Raw genomic sequence first — 18,647 nt, forward strand, 5'->3', positions numbered from 1 at the left:
GCTCGCCGCCTGCACACAAGTCCACGGCGCGCGGAAGCAGCAGCCCCGCCGCCGCCGCCCTCCCTCCTGGCCCTGCGGGACCCTGTCCGGACTCGGTTCAAGCTCGGTGCTCAGTGCCGTTCCGCAACCCCCCGGGTGCCTACTGTGCGCGGAGTGGTGGGCGGTTTCGCGGAATCTGTTTTAACCCGCCCTGTGCCCGAGTCGGTGCCAGGGGTCAGGCGACCCATTTCCCCGACAAGGACACTTGAGGAAAAGCAAGCCATGATCTTGCTTAGGGAACCAGGTCGAATTAGCCCCCGGAAAGTTGGGGCGCCGCTGGTAGTGTTTTCCAAAGTAATTGGGAGCGGGCGGTGGGCGGTACAGGAGGGGGAGGGGAGGAGGACTGAGGAACGGGGTCGGGGGCAGGCAGAAGCGCCTGCCGCGTCCACCGAGAGATGTATTTAAAGTAAACCTGAAAGGCTTTTCTTTTTTTTTTTTTTTTTTTTTTTTTAAGCGAATCGCGGTGTAATGGAAAGCGCTCAGGACTTGGCCGGGAACGCTGCCACTCTGCCACTTGCTGGGTGTACCACCGAACTGCCCCCTAGGCCTCAGTTTCCTCCGCACTTGGCTGGGTGGGTTGAAGTAGATGCTCCCCAAGGCCCCTTCCTGCCTTAAGAACTCGGATTTGGTCCAGGAGCTGTTCTGCCAACTCTGCTAACTGAAGAAACATCTGTGTTCCCAGTTCAGTTCCCTTAAAATAGTCCTGCGCCCAGATTTAAGTCCCTTGGAAAGGGACTTGTCCGTGCGGGTTGGGCCAACCTGGGACTTCTTGGGTTGGAGTTGAGCTTCCCTGGGTTCAGGATTCTTTATGTAGCTGTGACCTTAGTGTCCAGAGCCCTCTCGTCCTTGGCCTGACTGCCTAAGGAAAGGTGCAAGATGAAGGAAGGTGGGATTCTTAGAGTCTTAACAGAAGAGTGGCCCCCTTCAGACACGAAGAGACCGCTGGAGGCAGAGTTGTGCTGTGCGGAATCCAGGTGGTCCTGACCCATTCCGGCTCTCAGAAGCAGTTCAGCTTCTAGGATGCTATGTGAAAGAGTTGTCACTGGAGGGCCTACCTTCCTAGTGGCTGCTGGCTTATTATCATGCACAGTGGGACAGATTAGTACTGAAGGTCTTGTAACCAAGCTATTGAATTTTTAAAAGACCCTCCCAGGTCCTGGGGGTACTGCCGGGAAACCTTAAACACGGAGACACTGCTGTAAACTTGTCTGCCACTTCCCAGTGTTGACTGCAGTGTTTTGTTAGTGGTAGGGCAGGCTTTTCTAGGCTGGCTGTGTGAGGTACCCTCCTGCCTCCTGCGTGTGTGATAAGGAGTTGTACAATTTCATTGTTTTCCTCCTCCCTTTCACTCTTGATTTCAGAAGGCAGTCCTAAGAGATGATGAATTCTTGTTAGAGGAAAGAAGTGTGAAGGAATTTGCAAAAAGGACATTCCTGACAACTGTGGTAGTTTAGCTAGGAAGGTCCTACGCATTCATGGTGTCAGTAAGGTGTACCAATTCTCCCTGTGTGTTCCCCTCCCCAGCCCCAGCTAATAAGGTAAACCTCCTGTTTGTTATGCTTATGCACTGTTGGTGTTCTGTTTGAGCAAATGGTTGTAGTTCAAAAAGGCAGTCGTGTCGGGATCATGCATTTTATTATGAGAGGCGTTTGCTTGCCTTTTTAAAGGGCATTTTGGCATTTTTGAGTCATTTGTTGATTAGTGTCTCCCCTAAAACAGACCAGGTTCCAGTGTCACCAGTTAGGTCCCTCTCGAACACCTTTAATTGGGAAAACTGTAAGATAAACATCATGGGATTTCATGCAAGTGAACTTTATGTGGTTTCCAAAAGACAAATTAATACACATGTGATTTTAATATTCCACATACTGCACTCCTAAAAAAAATTGTTTCCACTTAGTTCACTCTCTGCCTAAACTGTCAGTGTGATTTAATTTTATATGGTTTATTGATCATATGGCCTGGATTATAAGGTACTAATCTATTAAGAAGAGAGACGGTTTTTTGTTTAGCCTCCCATAGGAATATACCTCCCATAGAAATATACCAAGCCTTATCTCCTGGTATCTGGAAAAAATAAAAGTTGATGTATTATGTAAGTGGAAATATGCAAGCAGCTTAACTTGTTTCACACACCTTTTCATAGTGTTTTATTCTGGATGAAAAAACAAAAAGCGGAAAGAATTTCAATGGGAACTATCTTTGAACAGCTATCTTCGTCAACTGATTCTTTTTAAATGTAATTACTAGTCTTTTCATGATAGTTTTTATGGAATTCATTGTATTTTTGTTTCCATTAAGTAGTCTGTATCACTTGCTTTTGCACATTGATTCTGGTTCTATGAGAGCAGAGAGAAGATTCCCAGGCAGAAATAGAGTTCTGCCTACCTGTCTGTCTGAGTGCCATTAATCTCTTTTTAAAAATAGAAGTTACTTTTGTACTTGTCTTTGTAACACCTGTGGTCCATCTCATAGACCAGAAAAACCAAGTCTCAAGGAAGGGAAGGACACATTCACACCGAAGTCAGTTTGAATTCCTTCTGACTTCTCAGGTTAGCAGGCGTGGAGTTGGGCCCTCCTCTGGAAAATGCTGAAGCTCAGTTTGTAGCAAGTCCTGCTGTTCTACATTTCCCACTTACATGTGTGCCCCAAAACCAATGGAGGGCCAACTCTTCTGACCAGTGATCCAGAATTCAGGTGGTCAGCAACCATGTTATTTAATTTGGTTGTTCCAGGATGGTTTTGGATATTTTTTGATTTGCGGTTACATGGTTGAGGTCAAATTTTAGAACTGGTTCCATATATAGGCTACATGGACCCATCATGTGTTACTCTATTTAAATTTATTGTACTGTTTAAATATTACACTGTTTAATCGTGAAAAGAGGACTGTGATGTAGAGAAGACAGTGGGAGTCCTGGAGGCAGAAGCTCAGGTCCCAGGCTGTCCCATGGCCGCAGTCTGGTTGTGTGGTTGTGACAAGGAGGTTTACTTTTTCCATCAGCAAAACGACTGGTTGCATGGGATTATGTCTGATGTCCCAGGCCACCGTCAGACATGCTGGGCCCATGTCCAGCAGAGAAGGACACATTTGCTGCATGTCTTCCTTACGTGTACACTCGTCACTGAATGCTGAGCTTGTCACTGAATGCGTCTTGCTTTGCTGTCACGTTGCTACGTGATTTGGGGCACATTCTCTTGACCGTTCTTGCTCTGATGTGTTTATCTCTGCGGTGAAGGACAGGAACTAGAGCATTCCTCAGACTCCTTCTAACTAACCACTTTGAGTCTATCCTAGCAGATATTCATTGCTTCTCCAAGACCGTATCATCAATCAGATTGTGCTATGTTTGGCCAAAGAATCAACGTTAAAAATTAGCCTAAGTTGGTGTTGACTCTGGAGAGAAAGGAAGCATTGCTTTTGTAAGGAGTTAATCCAATATGCTGAAGAACAGCTAGATTTTTTTCTTTGGCCCATTGTACCCCTGTATCAGCTCCCTGAAATTTATAGTAATCACAAGGCAACAAATAAGTAAGCACAACAGGTGGCTTTTCCCTTCTTTTTGCTCAGTACCTTCCCTAAGTATGTGTCAGTTAGTACGTTCACTAAGTAAGTGTTTCTGATAACCAGTAGGTTTTGATAACTCTTATCACTGAACCACAGATTGTAAAAACAGGTTATCCTGAACCAACCGTTGAACTGCCTAGCAAAGCATTCCACATGGATTACAGAAAAAATTATGAAGGGAACTTGATTTAGTAGATAAGTTGAGTTTTCTAGGATGATGAAAAACCTCTATTGCCTTCTTTCCCAAAATTGCTAGTTAGTTTTTCTCTCTTAGTCAATTTCCTTCCTAACATTTTCTTAAGAGATAGACCGAGAGGGTAGCTGCCTTTTTGGGAGGTTGCTGAAGATACATCAGTGGCCTTCTCCACTTTTTGCCCTTCTGATTGTCTGTCTGTTTTAGATTCTTCCTTTCCCCTTCCTGTGCAGTTGCTTGGGCCCACAGGCCCCCTGGGTCATACCATGCTGCTAATGTGATGCTGGGCAGTTTCATTTAGGGAGAATCTTACCTTGTGTGTCAGCTGAACTTAGTGCAAATTATTTGAGAAGTGATCAGTAATGGGGGGAGGGTCTGCTATGTCAATAGTTTATAAACTCACTAGGTAATAGAAAAGATCCATCTGGGATAAAAGATAGATTCTTAGTCTCTCGCTGGAGATTTAGATTCAGTAGGCCTTAGGGATTTTGTATTCTATAAAATCTTTGGCTGATTCTTATCAGGCCATTTTTAAAGTCACTGTATAATCACTGCTGTCTTAAGGGCAACTGGATTAGGTCCTGGAGTTGTTTGTTCCTATTCTGAATGTGCTGGCACTTTCTGCACTGATGGCTTGTCCAGTGCATTTGGTTTCTTTGTGGCTAGTACGTCTGTCTTTTTCAGGTAAGAATTCTAGCAAATGTTTCCAAAAAAGAAAATCAACCTCTGGGTTACAGGGGCAAAGGTGCCCTGTGACTTTTAGTTCAAGGACTTGGTGTTGTCTCTGACTGTGAAAAAGCTAGAATCTTTATTTTTTTGGTTTTAAGATGAGTTGTATGTAGTTCACATTACCAGTCAAGTGACTATGCTCAGGATAAATGAGGCATTTTTTCCAGATACTGAAGTTCACACACGAAAGGCAAAAGAGGAATAAATTCGATTCCTAAATACATTTCAGAAATCAAAGTTAGCTTGGCAAAGAATTGTAAAAACAACACAGCCTTTGAATTTATCCTGCTCTGGATTTGAATTCGGACATAAAGGTAACACCCATAGGTGTGACCTGGGCAAAAATCATTTGACTTCTCCAAGAAAACTTGCTTTTCCTCAAATCTTCGTTTACTTTTTTGGCAGCAAAGTTTCCTAAAATATATTAAGGGGGAAATTCTGAGGAGAGTCCCAAGAAGAAAACCAGGCAGAGTGGACACAAATGTTCCCCATTAGCTGAAGGAAACGAGCCTGGGTTTTCTGACCCTGTCTGGGAAGGTCAAAGGGCCGGAACCTTGGTCACCTTTGGTGGCTGCATTCTCCTTTAAAGAAAGGTGGCCAGATCTTCCTAAGAGGAAGACACGGAGTTCCTAGGAAGGGCCCAGAGAAACAGGACAGATGGTCAGTGTTTGAATCATGGAGCGTCCCTGTCATGTGACAGGCTTGGGCAGACCTGACTAAGGAGAACAGCAGCAATTAGAAAAGATCTAGAAGCTTATCATCCTCTGTTATACAGCACCCTCCGTCTTCCGTAAGGAAGGATGATACTGTGTTATTTATATTTATTATTCAAGTCAGTGAGCTTGGTGATGTTGTGAGGAAGTGTTTGGTCCTGTGCCTGGCACTGAGGTGTTTCCTGCTGCATTGTCATGGCACTCTGGCAGTGCCCTGGCGCACAGGTGGAGACTGAGGTCTGGACTGGCTAGGAATTGTCAACAGAGAATGAAATGGAAGAACCAGACCTAGAACTGAGCAGGATCTGGCTCAAGAGCCATTTTGTCTTTGTGATGTCAGCTTGTTGGTTTGAAATTGGGTATCTCACCAGAAAGCCACTTTCTCTTCTTTCCCAGGCTTGCGTCTTTGAAAAGAGGAACAAGACAAACAGGTTTTGCTTTTAGTCCAAATCAGTGAGATATCAGTCAAGTGAGGCCAGAGATGTGAGGGGCAGGACTGAGCAGTTTTTGCTGTATTCTTTTTCTTCAGACTGCTTACTACCTGTCCCTGAAAGTGCTTATTACTAATTTCATTGCTGACTGCTTGGCGTGGCCGCAGGTCCCACCTTCCTAGGATGCATCCCAGGAAGGAAGAAAGAGCACCCATGTTTTCAAAGTTTTTGCTGTACAAGTGTCTCTCAACAACTTTCGAGATAGAAATTACTCTGTTTGGCCAGGTCTCCGATGAATAATTTTATTATTAATGTCATGCATCATCATGCATTAGTGGGCAGTGCTTTCGCTCAAGGCTAGGCTAGTTCTTACATATTTTTGTGAAGCTATTTTTCCTTTAGATCCAGGTTTGATTAAAAATTAGGATCTGTATTAAAACCCTCCAGTTTAAAACCAAACCAAACAACACACATCAGATTCAGTTGGAAACCTTTGAAAGGAACTTGTTGATTTCTGTGTGCTTTGAAAGTATATATTGCAATCAAGGTATTGGTGGTAAGTGTGTTTCTGAGGTTTGTCACAAATTAACAAAATTACATGTCTAGAGAGTTGTGCAGAGAAATGCAAATCAGTGTAAGTGCCTTGTCATAATAAGCAGTGTGCTTTGGTTCCTGTTTATGTACCTCTAAAGCACATAATACACAATTACACTGACACGAAGGAAGCCCTTCTCCTTGATGTTTTCTTTATAGCTGGCCCCCAAACTAGATTGTGGTATCAATCAGTGTAATTTCTAGAGTCTGTGTCTGCACCTCTCTTTCAAGTATAAGTCTTCTGCAGATGTTCTGGGGCACTACTACATGCTAGGCCCCAGGTTTGCCTGTAAGGAATTCTCTCCTCTCCTCCCCCCCGCCCCTCCCATGGTCTTGCTATATAGTTCAGGCTGGCCTTGAACTCACTAGTAGCCCAGGCTGATGTCAAACTTGCGGCAACCCTCCTGCTTCAGTCTCCCAAGTGGCAGGATTACAGGCATCTGCCCCGGCTTGCCTCAGTGTAGTGAGAGGGAAGTAGATTTCTGCTCATGAGCCTCCAGGGAGGGTCTGTAGCTACACAGTGTAGAGTGATGGAGAGAGGACTGGTTCTTGCTCAGAAGCCAGGAGCGGGACAAGGGTGTGGCGGGAGGGAGCCACCTGAGCCGAGAGAAGGCACGGATGTGTGTGGGACATGGATCCAGGATGTAAACATAGAGCATTGCTTTGTGTGTGGGAGAAGAGAGGGTGTGGGCGATGAGTTGGAGAAATAGGTTGGCTCTGGGCTGTGGAAGGGGGCAGACAGCTGAGGAACTTGAGCTGTTTTGGAGGGTCTATCGACCAAATGGAGTTTTATCTTTCATCTTTTTTTAATGGAAAATTTCATACGAAGAGAAACCACAGTATATGCATAGGAGTGGGATTGCGGGTCTGTGGTAACTCCACGTTTACCTTTTTGAGGAATTGCTACACTTTTTATTGTGGTGGCTGCAGTATTCTAAAAGTAAGGATAAGGTTGGTTAAAATATATATGGAAAATGGTAAGAATTCTACAGCTCTTGGAATTAACATATTTTAAAGACATTTTGAAGGGGGCATTGATCACATCTCATGTAGGTTTGGAGGAGGTAGATGGCTTTGAGGGCAGAGAAGCTAGGGGGAGGCAGGCGAGAGGGAACCAAGGACTGGGGAGGAGAGGACAAGATCATGGGAAAGACACCAAAGGCACTTCCTGGCCCTGGTGGCGGCCTGGGAACTATGGCGCGGCCACCCCTCCACAAATACTCTAAATGGGGTGTTTAGAGAAGACTCAGGAGACCCACGAGATAAGATTAGCAGATCCTTCTTTATGGGCATCGGCGTATAATGATGAGGCTCTGTGTTATCTTTGTTTTGCTCTGGAATTTTTATATTTTCCAAATACCCCTTAAAATAAAAGGGCTGGAAATCCTGTTGGTTCAGAGAGAGGGTTGGAGGAGTTGTAATGGCATTCATCATTGAGATATAATTTAGATGTCACATAATCCGTTCATTTAAAGTGTACAATTCACTGCTTTTTAGTAGACCCTCAGAACTGGGTAACCATTGCCAGTCAGTTTCAGAGTGCTTTTTGTCACTACACCCATTAGCAATCACTCCCCATCCCCCTTTACCTTCTCCCACCCCATGGCAGCCACTAACCACCTTTCTCTATAGATTTATCTGTTCTGGGCTTTTCATATACATGTGATCACGATATATATTCCTTGGTGATTGACTTCTTCAACTTAGCATAATGGTTTTAAGGTTTATCTGTACTGTAGCGTATCAGTACTTCATTTCTTTTTATTGCCAAATAATACTCCATTTGGATAGATATACCACACTTAGTTTATACGTTTATCACGTAGTGGGCATTTGGGTTATTTCCAATATTGGGGTATTATGAATAATTCTGCTGTTGGTCCTATGTATTTAGGCGTGGAATTGCTGGGCTAGAAGGTAATTCTCTGTTTAACTTTTTGAGGAACTGTCAAACTTTTCCACAGTGGCTGTACCATTTTAGAAATATCCTAAGAGTAATTAAAACATGTAAGAAAAAAATACAAAAGTTTTACCAAAGATCTTAGGAATTAACATATTCATGAAACCACTACAGTATCACTTTGTCCTTAGAGACATTCTCCACAAAGAAACTACATTTTTAATGAGTTTAGTAGTGTCACTGGCTTAAGATGAGTGTGCAGAAAACAATAGGCTGTCTGAGCAACAGAGCTGGGTGGTCAGCCAGCCTCCTCCCCTGCTGAGTTAGGCTTCCACAGGGCACCAGCGACGGGCTGGACAGACTATCCTCTCAGCAAAAAGAGTGAAATGTATCCTCAGAGCACCTTGAACATTAGCAAGTGCAAATATTAAGTCCTTTATAGTCCTAAGGTTGCTTTATGGAATTTTAATTAAGGGCACGAGGTAGAAATCTACCTATTCAGTTCTGGCCAAGGCTAATCATTCCTCTCTCCCCATATGTGGTCATCTATATGATTATCATCTCAGAAGTTAAAATTTACTTGTGTGCTAGCTGCCAGGAGTGTAAAGATACAAGCACAAAGCTTAGAAGCTGAAGCATCAAGCTAAAATCCACTAAAAATCAAGGTACAAGTATGTGAAATATTAAACCACACATATTGTAAGACCATGAAGAAAGGTGTTCACCTTTATCATCAGATGCTTTATGTGATATCTCACGTAATTTTTCTCATAGCAGAGTAAGGAAAATTTTAATAATTTGCTTTTGCTCTTCAGAGAGGCTAAATGACTTGCCCGAGTTCACGCAGCTAACATGGATGGGGGCTGGGACTTGGACCCAAACCAGGCTAAATGATGACAGTTGCTACACTTACTGAACGCTAGCCGTGTACCTCTCACCAGGTTGCACACGGTGCATTCGTCTCTTAGTTACTCCTCCGAAGAGTCTACTGATACCTCCATTACGCAGAGCTGAGGTTCGGAGAGGTTACACAGAGCTGAGAGAAGACTGCAGCGGTTGAGTTGGAGAGCAGGGCGCAGACGTCCTGGTGAGACTGTTCTTGAGCATTAGGCTCTCCTGCTTGTGCTGCTCCTGAAGCCCAGGCTGTCCCGCACCGCTCCCATCAGCAGGGTGGGAAAGGTTGCCTGAAGCGTGTTAGACTTGGGACTCCTACCCTGGGTGTTCCAGACCCTTGAAGATCAATCTGTAAGGGCAGTCCCAGGATGCCCTGTATGATTTTCAATACCTCAAAAATATCTAATGTGCACTGTATTTTACTGGTGGTGAACTGCCTAGACTAACTCCAAGCGTCGGCCTCTACCTAGACTGGTCAAAGCATCAGCATTCTGTGTTTGTTACTGGAATGGTAGCTGGGCGTTCACTCTGGCCTTTATTTGCTGATCAGAGATGGAATTGATACTTTCTGTGCTTTAATCAACAGGACTGGAGAAATGATTTAAAGTAGAGCTTCCTATGCAAGTAGCGGTTTTCCAGATGTCCCAGAGGGGCGAGAAGGAACAGCGGCGGGGCTCTTCCCCATGGATGGAGCCGCAGCTCTGTGAATCTATAGCACAAGAGGCCCGCTGGGTTCTGGAATCCTGTGGGAGGGCTTCCTAAGGGGAGGAGGGCCTTGAACAAGGTCTTTTGTCGCTTGTGTCAGGCAGCAGGGACCCTTTCTGTGCTACAGTTCAGCATGATGGAGTGCGGTTTGGGGTAACCCTTGGGTCACGTTGGGAAGCTCTGAGCTTCTCTGGTTAGTGGCTGTGGAGGGAGCTCATTTATTAAAATGCAATAAATAGAACTTGTACCAGTAGCCTGCTCCCCACAAATGACCCGCATTGTTGTAGAGTTAGCAACCACGGGCAGGAAGTGGCAGAAATGCCTCATAGCCACATAGCAGATTTCATTAGATACTTGCCCAGAGTAGCTCTCTGGGTCATTTGGCCTCTGTAGGTTTCTAGGGAGGAGTGGCCTCATACATCATTTTTCATCTCTGCATTTGCTGTTGTCTTGGCCTTGATGAAATGTGTGGTGCCTTTTGAAACTGTAGCACATACTGTGCTCAGAGGGAGGGTCTTCCAGAAGACTGGGATTTTTAGCATATTTTCAAAGGTGTCTTTTGTTTAGCAGGCTTCACATTGAAATCTGTTTAGAGCTCAGTGCCAGGGGCTCGGCTGGAGGCAGGGTGGTTCCCGATCACCTTTGTGACTCGGGAACTGTAGGAACACAGGGCTCTGTGGAACTGGCTGGGAAATTAAAATGTGCCTCTTGAGTCAAAGCATTCAAAGTACAGGGTTTTCAGTCAGTCTCAGGGGAAAATAAGCTGTCATGATTTTAGGTTTAATTTTCCCGAGGCCATTGATGGAGTTGAGGAACCTTCAATTATGATCTTGCCTGAAATTGGATGTTTGCAGCTGTGCCTGACCAGCCGTGCAATCCAAGAAGTTATTACTATTAATAATCACTCTCCCTGAACACTCTACCAGTTGATAATGTGCACATCTGAGTTTGGATTTGAATATTCTTTCTTGCCTCAATCAGTTTTTCTCATAGATCTCTCCAGCCCCCAGAGCAAACAAAACACCAAAACCACCACAGCCAGAATAGTGGTCTCTGCAGTTAACTGGAAAAAGGCTTGGAAATAAACATTTTTGAACACTTACCACCCTGTAGTCAGGCACATTCAGGAATCGGAAGCAAGTCCAAGGCCAGTGTGGGCCACACATTGAATTGAAGGCCAGCCTGCTGTGAATACCTAGGTAGACCCTGTCTCAGAAGACCAAACCAAACCTAACTGAACCCACCCTTGCAACACTGAAGAGGTGGAAGTCTTCTACTTGCTGTTAAGGATGGGGCAGAGACGGTGACTGGCCTTGGAATGGAATTGGTGACCCTCCTGGGTAGAAACCAACCAACCAGCCCGTGTGTTTTCCCTGAAGAGTCTTGACTGGATTTGAATTTTTCACCTACTATTCTTTTTAGTAATGAGCATATGAAGCCAGAAGTCAGAATATTCTCAAATGAAGTTATCAGACCTTGCAAAGTATTTAAGTTTGATGAGGTTTAAAGTTTTCTTCTCCATTTCAGTATTTCCTGTTTCTTCATAAATTCTTTGAGGAGAGGGGTTGACCTTCAGGTTGGAAGAGAAGGGCACTTCCCTGAATTTACTGAATAATAATTATATGGCGGGCAGCGAGCTAAGGCATTTCATGCATTATTAATTTACTTGAATTTCACAACAACCTGTGAAAGAAGGTTGGAGTTCATTTCAGTTTTCTCTGGAGCTGGTCAGCAGCGTCAGCCTCAACTTTCACTGGTGGGTGGTGACATATGGCATTAATAATTCAACGAGTTAATCTCTAGCAGAGACCCTTTACCAAGGTTCCAGGGAAAGTGCTTTTCTAGAAAATGCTTTGAGCTGCCTACAAATCCTGCATCCACTTTTACTGCAAATGTGTCGGCTGGAGCCTTAGAAGCAATGGTTGGGAGCCCATGTTGCCTGCCACAGACAGAAACAGAGGGACCTTTCTGCACGGAGATAGGGACTTCAGACTGTAGTGTTAATTTTGATCCGTCTTCTTCCAAAGAGTTAAAAAGCCAGGGGAATGAAACAGTTCCAGTGAAGGAGCTCTCACTTTGGAAAAGCCCCCTGTGTTTCCCAGGCCATTGTAGGGCTCCTATTCAGCTGGGGTTTCAATGGTGGTGTGATTAGCATGAGACCAAGCGCATAAAGTAGGCCTTTTTCCTCTTTCTTAAAAGAAGTTTTGTGGCGTTTCTTTTTCTGACAGAGTTGGCATGAGGCTTTGACAAACACAGACCCATGGAAAAGTTAAATTGGACTTAGAGCGGGCCCGTTTTGTACAGACCTTTTCCGCTCAGAATGCAGAGCCGCGAAGCTGCTGGCGAGGAGCACCGAGGACCATAGGGATCATAGCAAGGCTCTTCCTGCTTTTTGGCCCAAGGATGAATAAAAGTGCCCACCAGGGCACTGGGAAAGGGGATCCCTGGCTGCTGACCATTCTCTGTTGTCCGAAGCCCCAGGGAACATTCCTGAGAGTCCGCTGTCCCGCTTATCTCTCCTTTAGTGTTGATTGAGGTAAATGCAAAATGCTGTGGGAAATATAAAGGCGAGGGGTGGAGCTGGCCTCCAGGAGCAAGTGGGAAGATGGGAAGATAGACACACAGACTTTGGATGGAAAGGAAACCCCGCCAGGTGTATTGCGCTGACAGTCAAATGCAATTACACATGCGGTGTCTGATAGGTGGCTGCTTGCTGTGGATTCTCGAGCAGGTCCCAGCTGTGCTGCGTTAGCTGGGTGTAGCCAGACAATGGGCCACACTTCATGGGTGACGACAAGAGAGGGAGGTGACTTCTGCCTGCATCAGAGAGCTGAGGAGGCCAGACAGTTTGCAATCATCGGGACTAGGAAGATGCTTTGCACCTGTACACTTGTACTTATACAATGGATGTAATTGTTTTTGTCTTTGTAATATACTCAGATTCACCCTCCCATATTTCTTCTCTGGTTTGCCCGTGAAGTCTTTCATCCATCCCTATCCATTTCTTTACAGATTGACTAGACTGGCAATCTCTCTCCCCACTATAGAGCATATCCTTTCTGTAGTGTGTATTTCTCAAAATTGCGATTCTGAGCACATAGGCCCTCCTCTTCAGGCTTCTGTGACTGCACATTGACTGCACAGGTCATTTCCGGGTATGTTTGAGACCCTGCAGAATCTGGCCCCAACCAACCTTTTTATCCTCTACTCTTTCTGCTCCCCATTCCCTTCCTTCCATCCTAACAGCGCCCCATTCCACACCCTTGCCCCAGGCATTTTTATTCTGTGACTGTTCCCAACCTGGCATCCTTTCTGTGCTGCTCAAGGTTTTTCTGAGGCCCAGGGCCTCATTCCTGCCAGGCAAGTGCACTACCGCTGAGCGCATCCCCAGCCCTGTGCTACCAGACTTCTGCCAGTCACTGGAAGTGCCCCCGCCTCCTTCCCCACGTCCTCTGGGCTAAATTAGTTCTGCTTTGTGCTCTCTCCCGCTTCACACTGACTTTCGTCATGGAACCATTTGTGTTTTGTTTTATAATTTGATTCTGTCTTCTAGATCCTGAGGTTCTTGTAGATCGTGGTGCAAATTTTTTTATTGAAAAAGATATGTAAATAGAAAGGTACTTTGGAAAGTAGAGATGAAAAGCAAAAAGTAAAATAAAATTTTTTGTTGCCTGTAATCCCACAATCTTCAGGTAGCCAGACCCTTGTGCAAGATTTCTTCTTTCTATAAATGGCTGAATTGTTATTAACATAATTATAAAGCTAAATGCTGGGTGCTTAGTGTCTACTTCCTGTAAGTCAGTGTGATGAAATGGAAAAAAATCTTCTCTTCTAGAGTTTGTAACAGGCTGTAGTAGAGTATTCACGAACCTGAGGGAGTTGGGAGTGTGCAACTAACTGGAGAGCAGCTAGGTGTTTTAAATTCAATTTTACATTTATATGGTGTTTTGAGCCTGATAACAAACTGAATCTGTGCTAACCATAATGGCTTGCATTATTAAAAAGTTTAACCTGCCCTCAAAGTTAGAGTTGAGTTTTCTTATCTCAATCTTGCCTTGCAAACCATGAGTGCTGGAGTAGGGGGAACCCAGCGGCTCACATGGGAGACAAGCACTCCACTACGAAGGTGAAGTCCTAGCCCAGGAAAACTCCCAGTAGAGGAAAGACTGCACACTGGGAGATCCAGAATCTGGTGTCCGTCCTAAATGTTCCTAATTTACTGGACCACCCAGGCCAAGTCACTTTTCCTGGCCGGGACTCTGACTAATCAGTGAAATGTTCCCGCGTGAAGAATTGTCCCGCCAGGCTGGATGATCCCTCTGAAAATCTGTCCCTTAAAATACTGTGAGGGGGCTGGGGATTTAGCTCAGCGGCAAAAGCGCTTGCCTGGCAAGCGCAAGGTCGTGAGTTCGGTTCCCGGTACCGGAGAAAAACCAAAAAAAAAAAAAATACTGTGAGGTTCACAGCAGCAGGGAGGAGGAATTGGAATAATTCTTTTCTTAGCCCTTTGCTGTGGGAGCACATTGTCATACTGTACTCATTCTTACTTGCAGCACCTCAAAAGTGTTTGGTTTGTTGTTTTAACCTGTTGGAAAACCCTTTAATAATGATGCTGTGGTATGGCCTTTATTATATTTGCCCTTTTAGATATTTATTTGGGTCAAACTTGCTTTCCGCAGTTCTGAGACTAAAACACGAAAAGTGTCCGACTCAGAAGAGAAAAAGAACGAAAACTGTGAACATCAAAAGTGTTCCCAAGCTTCATGTGTTTTATTTAATCTCCACGATACCTTCATGGAATGAGTGCGTCACTCCAGATCAATAGATGGTAAAGTTAAGGCATAAGAGCTTAAGTGTTAGAAATTAATCTTGGCCCTGGTATTTCTTGTATGGAAACTAAGGTTTCACTAACGTTTAATCGCCCTTGCCCCATCCAAGGGCACTACCCTCCAAACCAAATCATCTTTTCCTGTCTAATATAAAAACTGTACTTAATGCTTCCAGCCAGGGTGAGTTTATTCCTTGTAGGCAGACCTAGTTGTTCTAAAGGTGTTGGCATAAAATCAGCCTTTCTATAATTTTAACCCAGCACCATTTGTTTGGGTCTAGCGTTTGTAAATAACTATTAGTGATAATACTATCCATCAATTCACAATTAAAAGTACCTTAACTAGGCATGGTGACACACCTGTAATCCTAGCACTCTGAGGCTGACTGGAGGATCAAAAGTTTAAGCCCTGCCTGGGCCACTTAGTAACTTTTAACAAGAAGTTGTCTCAAAATTAAAAATAAAGGTCTGGGGATGTAACTCAGTGTGAAGACCCAGAGTTCAGTCTCTAGTACTGTAGAAAAAAGGCTGTACCAGAACAGGTGAACAAGTGGTAGTGGGGGAAGGGCGGGCAACTGTGGTAGGTGTTCAGTCAGGTGGTGAGTGGGATGCGGTTGCTGCCCTGAGTCTCCTGAAGCAGGATGCTGGGCAGGGGTAGTTGTAGAAATGCAAGGTGCACTCGGTGCAGAAGTAGCAGAATTAAAGGAGGGATTGACCCTATGTTGGGTGGGCTGTTGGAGGAAGGCTTCTAAAGGCAGTGGCATCACATTACCTGGACAGGCAGATAAGGAGCGTGTTGTCCTTGTCACGGAGGGGTCTGCACCCATGACACTTGAGCAGAGTGATTCCTCTGCCTCTCAGCTGTCCTTTAGAATAATCTGAGGGTGCACAGGTAGGTGGAGGGCCCAAGCACCAAGGATTCTTCCCTCTCTACCCTGATAGACGGGAAACCAGGCTCCGAGAAACTAACTGTCGTAGAAAACGAGTGGAATCTGGAAGAAACAAACTCTTATCTTGTACAAGTTCAAGTTCAAATCTAGAAATCACACAGTTTACAGTATCTACTTACACTACCGAGTTGGTTATTCTGTAGGTCAGATGTTGGCCCCATGTGTCAGGAGTCTGCAAACCTTTTTAAACCTTAACATAACATCCCAAGCACAGTAATATATTATTTAAAAAATATTCCAAAGATACGATTATTGGAAGAGGGAGTGACCCTAGCTCCCCATCCTTTCATTTCACTCCCCAGATACACCTGCTTCTACAAGGGAGTGGTTCTTGCCAGTCCCCTTCCGGTTGCAGGGCTATTCTCCTCCATGCCCACCTCTGCACTGGTCTTACTGCTTCCTTGAAACTGCACAGAGAAATATGCATTCTGGCCTTTGCTGTCTGACCTTTTCTGTCTTTGGGAAGAAAATTCATACCGAGGGTTGGTTCTGTTCCGCCCTCCCCACACTCCTCCAGCCTGGGGTGCCTTCACCTCCTGATTGAGAGCCATTCCGGCTCTGGTGGTGCTTAGCTCAAACTCTGTTGGTCTAGATTTCCTCACCTAACTAAATAAGGGGCAGCTGAATTGCATGGTCTTGAAGACCTGCTTGTTGGAGGTCTTGACGGTGTTGAATCGCTGGATGCGGTCAGAGAACTCGAGGTGGGATTCCCCAGCAGGAACCCCTCATATTGCACAGTCATAAAGTTTTAAATGATAAGAGGCAGTATGCCACAAAGGAAAGGTGTGTCTTAGAGTCAGACAGCTCTGGGTTCAAATCTTTGCCCTATGATTTGCTACTTTACAGTCAGAGGTAAGTATTGTGACCTTTCTAAACTTGCTTGTGCATCAGTAATTTCTGCTTTACAGGTGTCTGAGGGTGAAAGGGGCCAAGCAGACAGTAGACTCTTTTGACATGATTGCACTCTGACCCGTAAGTGTTTGGAAACCATTGTATGGCATAGGTAATAGGCTTGCTTTGGACAAATACGTATAAAAGAGTACTGCCCAGACATAAGCATGTGCAGTATACAAAGTATGGATTAGACATGGTTTATTGGATCTTTGAAAAGTGATTCAGGAGTCTTTCCAGAAAGCTGAGTGGCAGCTGCACAGATGGAGCTACCTTTCCACATGGGCTTGCTGAAGGTGCTTCCCAATCGGGAGAGAACATGTGGTAAATTTGTCTTTGATGTATTCCAGTGTTCTGAAGCAAAACCTGCCTGGGAGACCGAGCAAAGCAGATTAACCAATATCATTTGGAGTTGATTAAAACTATCATCTTAATTAAATACAAGAGAACAAGAAGTTCTCAGTGTGCTGGTAGCAATTAAAGAGTCAATTTGAAGTTGTTTTTGCAACTCTTAAAATAATACTTGCCACCCTCCCTCCCATGAAAAGCGTTTCTTGGCTATAGACAGGCCCTCACATTGGGGTCGGGAAAGCTGTTAAGGACCACAAACCTGCCGGCAAAGTCTTCCGCTGCCAAGGCCATCGGAGTTCTCAAAAGCGAGGGGTTCAAGCTCAGGATACGCTGATTGGGAAAGAGGGCTGAACAAAGGGCCTTTTGAGGCAGGAAATCAGGCTTTGGCTTCAGCACAGAGTGATGTGGGATTGGAAAAGCGCCCTGGGACTCGCCGAGAAGAAGAGGGCCTGCGATCGATGAAGTATAAAGCTTCCCCATCCAGCGAGGGGTTCCTTTTAAAACCCTTGAAAGCTGGCTTCTGAAGCCGTTATCTTTCCTGTGGCAGCCTCATCAGGCTGCCTACACAATGTGGGCCTGACACCATTGTGTGTCTTTAGGTAGAATAGGGACATATTCCATGAACAGTGGTAGACATTACCTTTCTAGGAAAGTTGTCTGGCCTGAAGACCCAGTGGTTTGGTTTGATTTTGATTTTGATTTTGATTTTGAAATAGGCTTTTGCTGTATAGTTCAGGATGGCTCCAAACTTACTGTGTAGCCCAGGCTGGCCTCAGACTCGTGTCCATCCTCCTGCCTCAGCCTCCCCAGTGCGGGATAACAGACACATACACCACACCTGGCACCAGTGATTTTCTTACAAGATCCAAAGCAACTACAGTAATTAATGCATCTGTTCCCCTTCTTCATCATGCAACATCTACTGATCACCTGCGGTACATGAAATGGAGGTGGCTATAAAGTCAAAAGATAAAATTCCTACCCGAGGAGCTCAGAGTCAAGATGGCCAAAAGCTGGGAGTTGGAAGCACAGGAGCTGGCGTATCTGGATGAGCACTTCCCGCGCATTCACACCCGTGAGCCTCCTCCCTGCATGCCCCCCATGGCTCATCACCCTGTTTGCCTCCCAGCCTCCTCTCCACAGCTGTTCTGAACAGCAGAAACTGACTGATGTAGGGGCCCACTGACAGTAGCCCTCCCAAGCTTTTTGGCCTGGAAGAAGACTCAAATTATGTACCTTGAGAAAGAGAAAACAATTTACGTTCAGATGGATTCCATTCTTTGTTTTCTCCTGTTCATTTTTTGCTATGCCTAAATTTCACTAATTCAGAGAAATCTTCCATGATCAGAAAAGACCCACTTCTTGTCAACCGCTTGGTAAGACGGGAGCAGGGCGGACCTGAGGGAGAACAGAGAAGGGTGCACCTGGCAGACCCACTGACAACAGGACTTCGGAGCCTCTGGGTCGCCTGAGCCCTGTCACCAAAGACGAGGAACAGAGGCTTCAGGCCACACACTTGAAAACTGATGCCTTGAACAGATGGGGCTCAGAGACGGAAGGCAAGAAGGAACGACTTTTCATAAATGAGTGATCTTGTTCACTAGCTCTATCACTCATGTGCACCAGTGACCCGCAAATGAAATCCCTTTAACTCAGATGTTCTGGACCTTGATCCTGCAGTCCAGTGGCCTGACAGGAGTCAGAGGTCATGAGGTGTAGCGATGGCTTTGTCTGCTCTTTGGACTCACATTTCTGACAACTTTGGCTTTTGAACAACATTTAAAGAAAAATATCTTGTATGTTTATAGGCTGTACATACAACCCCTTTCTCTCTTTTGAATTGCAGTATTTGTGTGATAAA

At 45.0% G+C, this 18,647-nt stretch overlaps 1 protein-coding gene across 1 annotated transcript in view; it reads left to right on the forward strand.

Annotated features, from left to right (window-relative positions):
* The window catches only part of Ppap2b (phosphatidic acid phosphatase type 2B), a 74,940-nt gene that overhangs the window by 542 nt on the left and 55,751 nt on the right, over positions 1 to 18,647 (forward strand). Inside the window, exon 2 of the mRNA XM_013521597.1 lies at positions 5,399 to 5,409. Within this exon, the coding sequence (XP_013377051.1) occupies positions 5,399 to 5,409 (11 nt within the window). The remainder of the gene's footprint in view (positions 1 to 5,398; positions 5,410 to 18,647) is intronic.

The sequence above is a fragment of the Chinchilla lanigera genome, unplaced genomic scaffold (genome assembly GCF_000276665.1).
Source record: "Chinchilla lanigera isolate Chin_1 unplaced genomic scaffold, ChiLan1.0 scaffold00063, whole genome shotgun sequence".
Taxonomy (NCBI): Eukaryota; Metazoa; Chordata; class Mammalia; order Rodentia; family Chinchillidae; genus Chinchilla; species Chinchilla lanigera.